This window comes from Vollenhovia emeryi, unplaced genomic scaffold (assembly GCF_000949405.1).
Source record: "Vollenhovia emeryi isolate VEMERY1.0 unplaced genomic scaffold, V.emery_V1.0 DF939449.1, whole genome shotgun sequence".
NCBI classification, from domain to species: Eukaryota; Metazoa; Arthropoda; class Insecta; order Hymenoptera; family Formicidae; genus Vollenhovia; species Vollenhovia emeryi.
The window spans coordinates 22,729-28,949 of record NW_011966917.1 but is presented as its reverse complement, the minus strand read 5'-3'; the positions used below and the strand labels follow the sequence as shown (position 1 = coordinate 28,949).

Below are 6,221 nucleotides of genomic sequence, written 5' to 3'. Positions count from 1 at the left end.
TTTATGTTGCCCCCACTTGAAAACAGACTGCCAACCTGCCCTCCCCCCCTCTCTTCTAAAAAAAACTACCAGTCACACTGAAGTGCTCTTCTCTGTACACGAGCATTATATTACGTTCTCTCCTTTGTACTGAAATAAATCAGCACCTTTATCGCACATCCGCAGTGGAAATTTATTACGCTTGTCAAAACCCAACAAGTTTGTCGCTTATACTTGGCGCGAGACACTACCGTGTCTCGTGATAAAAATAGAAAATTTTACTATTTTGAAACGCATTAGTTAGAAGAAGTATTCGAACAGTTGAGAAATGGGTATTTAGTTTGCAAGATCATGACTATGGTTATTTTCGCAGAGCTCGTTTGTTAACATTAGATAGAAGATTGTGCTCCCCAATTATGACTTTATTTCGTAAATTGTTACATTGCATCTTCAAAAATATACAACAAATTATTTATAATATTTATAATTATATTCAATTTAAAAAAAACTTAGTTTATTCGCTAAGAAATTTTATACTTTATTTTCTCTGTTTTTCTATGTACAAACATTATTGTTTTTGCCTCACAATTTATCGTAATAATCAACATGATCAGCCGAATTGTATTTACGTTCTTTCAAGACTTGAACAAGACGATTAACCGTTTGCTCTGTTGTCAACATAGTTTTGTTTTGTCGCATCTCATTATACATTTTTTTAGCTTCAAGATCAGCGATAGATTCGCATACATATTTGAACATATCCGTGTCAACAGGTCCCGGTGCATAATTTAACACATTAATGTCGGGATTTTCTAAAGCAAACACCTATACAAATAAAAAACACATGAATATATGGAAAAATATTCTATCTATTTCGTGATTAAAGAGTACATTTTTTAAATATACCGGTATATTTAAAAAATGTACTCTCTAATCACGAAATACGCGCACATAAGGGCATATATATATGTATGTATATATGTATACATATATGTGTGTGTGTATACCTTAAAGTACATTTCTCGTGCTGCTTTCACCGAGCAATATTGGCCACAGCCAATGCCTGCTTGAATACCGTATAACGATGTTATATTGATAACTGTCTTCTTGATACTTTTATCAAATGTATTCATGACCACCGCGTTTAATACGGCGGGTATGAAAAAGTTTAAGTCGTAAAGTTCTCTCCAGGTGTTCACATCCAGTATAGTGTTGACAAATCGAGAGATATTACCCATTGAACCCACATTGTGTACCAGGACTACTCGATCAAATGCGTTGGTAGCAGTTCCGCTCAAAGCTTCTGATATGAACTCTAGAATATTATAGCAATGAAATTATTTTTCTTTCAGCAGTTGTGCACCTAAAAGTATTAATATGCCCGATGTTCGAGATGGGAACATTGATTTACCTTTGAACTTAACATCAGTTGATTTACTTAAATCCGTGCTAACAGTGTGAACTTTAACTTTGGAAGGTATATTACTCGCAACTTCTTGCAATGCATCCTTATTCCTTGCTAATAAGAGTGCACGCGAGCCTTCCTCCAGTAGCGAACCGAAAGTGATCGCAATTTGCCTTCCAATACCGCGACTCGCACCAGTTACCAGTAGGAAGACTTTGCCAGACAACGCTTCAACCTCCGACATGACGTCTCACTTTGTAACCTAATGGAAACTAATTATTATGCTCCACTCTGGGTTCCGTTAACGGCTGGCTCGTTTGTAATTCCTCTGCAGTATTTTGCTCTCGATCAGCCTGTGTGGTCACTTGAAGTACGTCTGCTTTCAGAAGATGAACTAACTCGCTGGCTGTTAAAGCCTAAACAAAGCAAATAAGGTACATTAATTAATAAACTCTTTTAAGATAAATTGATAATTATGATTAATTATGAAGGCGTTAGGAGCAGTTGACGACATTGTGAGAATCGATATTGCGTTTTTAAAAAAGATGGGGAGAAACGAAACACGCATGTAGAATTGTTTTTCAAAAATCAATATCGATAAATTTAATATGTCAAACGTTTCGGCTACTGAAGGTAACCCTTTTCAATGATTATACAAATTAATTGTTAGTGCGCTGATATCGTTGATATGTGTTACGGATGTATGTATGTTTATTTTACCCCGCGGGGTACATACGGACCTCCGCTCCGTTTACATTTCTTTTATACTAACCTTATATCTAACTTATTCTATCTTATCCTATTTTACATCTACTTGTTTCTTTCATTCGCTCTTGAGGGAGAGATTCATTCCTCCATTGCTCTGGACCTCCGTTTCCGCCGCATCTTCCTTCCTTTCCATTCCTTCTTCTTGCATTCCTTCTAAATCCCTTCCCTCTCTCCAATCTATTATTCTTATCATCTATTTTTCTCCCTCGCCTCCTCCTTCCAGCACCTCCTCTACCATTTCCTTCCACCCCTTCTTCCTTCCCCAACCTGTACATTCCTCCCATACATGTTCCCAATTTTCCTCTTCCCACTCACACACTCTGCATTTCCTTTTTTCCTCCTTTGCCCAGTACCTACCACTTCTCATTTTTTCTCCTAATCTAAACCTCGCTACCCACTGCCATCTTTCTTCCTTCCAACCCTTCTTCAGGTGTGTTACGGACGTGTGGAGTCTGTTTTTCTCGCTATGACGGTGTGGTCAGCATTGTGGAGATTCGTGTTGAGGTTTGACTACCCGAATTCTCTTCAGTTCTTTGGACACGTGTATGCGATCATCGGATACTTGGAATGGTATTGATAACGCATCCATATTATTTGACGACAGGGTCAATTAAGCCTAATCTACAATGTGCTCTTTGCGTCTAGAAACATTCTATTTTATATCAGCAAATCAAAGCTTAAAAACTTTGTCGACAATGTACAATTGTACAATGTATATAATATACAATTTATGTATATGTCGACAATGTATATAATATACAATTTATCAACTTGCAAAAATTTTTTAAACATATTTATTGTCTACAAAATAGGATGTTTCTAAATGTAAAGAGCACATTGTAGATTAGGCTTTAGCAATGTTAAAAACACATATCAAGGAACACAAGAAATGCATCAGATACAAACTGGACACAGTTTCAATTTTGACAATTTAAAATTCATGGACAAAGAGCCTTTTTCGAACTGAACGTGAGTACTGGAGACATATGATGCTGAACAGAGACATATATCGTATAAAGCGAAGAGAGAGGCCGCATATATGCGTTCGTAGTTTTTCCTGGGAAGCATCAGACTACCCCTAAAGAGCCTTTTTATATGAGAAGACTAATCTCAGAAATGTTATTTATTAACCAACAAACGAATAGCCTTAATTCACAAACAGATACAGACTACCTTGACAATGCACATTTGCCGATACTCAAGAAAATTAAAAATTGTCAAAGCATTTTAGAGGTACAGATTTTTATATTCAGAATGTATATAGAATTCTTTTAATTCCAAAATTTTATATTTCTATGAAAAATCACATTTGCATGTATCAAAAAAATTTGTAGTATATTTATTAATTTTTGTAAATTAATATTTATTACAATTTATTACAAATAAACTAATATTGTTACTGAAGAAATATGTTCTTTAGTACTGAAAAAACAATATCTCCTTCTATTTATAAAATTTTGCACATTAAATAGTCGCAGTTATGTTCAATAATCTTTTATAACCTTATCCGATAAATGTATAAAAATTTCGATTTTATATAAAACCGTGTTTCAGGTGCAAAAATAATTTTACACATAGAATAAAAAATATATTATATTATTATTTTTTGATGGTACATTCTCTATTATTGCATTGGGCCGCAAACAGAAGAAAGATACGGATTTGATAAATTCACTTGGCGATGAGGTAATGCTACCATAAATAGATTTATTAACATCTTGCACTATTTTATCCATTACATAATATATTATTACATAGATGATACAGCAGCTCAAACATAATCTCAATAATCCGAATACTACAGATGGAAATAACCGAACTCGTAAGTTTATTCACATTTCATATAAAAGTTATGAAAATGCTTTCGTTTGCAAAATGATGGCAATATAAATTGTTCGGAACTATCTAAAACAATATTAAATACTTTCTTTTATTAGTATACATTTCCAGAAAATTGTTTCTACTTAAATTTACTTTTAATTTTTATATAAAAATGTAGTTTAGATTTAAAATTAAAGTTTTCCAGCATATAATTAACAAAAATTATGTTCATATTTTAAATGCTTAGTTTAATTTAATATGTATATTTCTTTCGTTATATAGATACAACTTTTTACCAAATTCTGACGGAAGCGTCGCAAGAAATGAACTTCACAGACAAAGATTTTCATGATAATATTATGACTATGTTGCTTACGGTACAAACAATGTTTTCCAATACTTATACAATAAATAAAAAACTATATATATAATGTTAAAGTGAATTTATATTTGCAGGCCAGTGACACAATTTCTACCGTAATCAATTTCGTGACGTTTGTACTGGCAAATTTCTCTGAAATACAAGTAAGTATAAAATATATATATGTATAATATATTAAATATGTTTCTCTATATAATATTGTATGTCTTTATAATTCTTTATAATTTTATGTAATTCTATATAATTTTATAAATTTATATGAGAAAACTTGTTCATTTATAATTTTATCTAATTGTGTATACATATACAGGGTGAGTACAAAGTACCGGACCGGTGAAATTCTCGATAAATATGGGAGATATGGAAAAATGTTTCAGACAAAAATACTTTTTGAGATATTCAAGAGAAAATTTATAACTTTTTCAATGTTTAGTTTATAATATCTCGATAACTGTCTGTCGGAGGAAGAAGTATAGTACAGGACTTTTTTTGTAGTCTCAGGAATATGCTGTTGCAATGATGTTTCAATTATTGAAAATTTTTGTGTATTGTAACAAATAAAATAAATTTTATGTGTTACAATACACAAAAATTTTCAATAATTGAAACATCATTGCTACAGCATATTCTTGAGACTACAAGTAAAAAGTCCTCTACTATACTTTTCCCTCCGACAGACAGTTATCGCGATATTATAAATTAAACATTGAAAAAGTTATAAATTTTCTCTTGAATATCTCAAAAAGTATTTTTGTCTGAAACATTTTTCCATTACTCCCATATTTGTCGAGAATTTCACCGGTCCGGTACTTTGTACTCACCCTGTATATGTATACACAATTAGATAAAATTATAAATGAACAAGTTTTCTCATATAAATTTATAAAATTATATAGAATTACATAAAATTATAAAGAATTATAAAGACATACAATATTATATAGAGAAACATATTTAATATATTATACATATATATATTTTATACTTACTTGTATTTCAGAGAAATTTGCCAGTACAAACGTCACGAAATTGATTACGGTAGAAATTGTGTCACTGGCCTGCAAATATAAATTCACTTTAACATTATACATATATATAGTTTTTTATTTATTGTATAAGTATTAGAAAACATTGTTTGTACCGTTAGCAACATAGTCATAATATTATCATGAAAATCTTTGTCTGTGAAGTTCATTTCTTGCGACGCTTCCGTCAGAATTTGGTAAAAAGTTGTATCTATATAACGAAAGAAATATACATATTAAATTAAACTAAGCATTTAAAATATGAACATAATTTTTGTTAATTATATGCTGGAAAACTTTAATTTTAAACCTAAACTACATTTTTATATAAAAATTAAAAGTAAATTTAAGTAGAAACAATTTTCTGGAAATGTATACTAATAAAAGAAAGTATTTAATATTGTTTTAGATAGTTCCGAACAATTTATATTGCCATCATTTTGCAAACGAAAGCATTTTCATAACTTTTATATGAAATGTGAATAAACTTACGAGTTCGGTTATTTCCATCTGTAGTATTCGGATTATTGAGATTATGTTTGAGCTGCTGTATCATCTATGTAATAATATATTATGTAATGGATAAAATAGTGCAAGATGTTAATAAATCTATTTATGGTAGCATTACCCCATCGTCAAGTGAATTTATCAAATCCGTATCTTTCTTCTGTTTGCGGCCCAATGCAGTAATATACAGGGTGTCAGATTCGATATGGACGACCCCAAAGATTATAGTAGATTGGGTTAAACTGAGAAGAAAAGTTATATAAAATTTTACAAAATCGTAATTATTATCGGCCTAATTCAGAAAAACGTCTGAGCCAATAAGGCCGGACTCGGC

General features: G+C 31.4%; 2 protein-coding genes across 2 annotated transcripts in view; both read right to left on the bottom strand.

Moving 5' to 3' along the window:
• Positions 1–380: 380 nt before the first annotated feature.
• On the bottom strand, positions 381–1,652 carry LOC105557588 (sepiapterin reductase). The gene is made up of 3 exons (XM_012004863.1): positions 1,391–1,652; positions 987–1,294; positions 381–804 (listed from the first exon to the last, which is right to left on the bottom strand). Exons 1-3 carry the CDS (start codon positions 1,626–1,628, stop codon positions 562–564), a joined length of 789 nt encoding a protein of 262 aa, XP_011860253.1. The 5' UTR covers positions 1,629–1,652; the 3' UTR covers positions 381–561.
• The window catches only part of LOC105557590, a 12,321-nt gene continuing 7,747 nt past the window's right edge, over positions 1,648–6,221 (bottom strand). Inside the window, exon 3 of the mRNA XM_012004865.1 lies at positions 1,648–1,800. Coding sequence (XP_011860255.1) covers positions 1,657–1,800 — 144 coding nt within the window. The 3' untranslated portion in view covers positions 1,648–1,656. The remainder of the gene's footprint in view (positions 1,801–6,221) is intronic.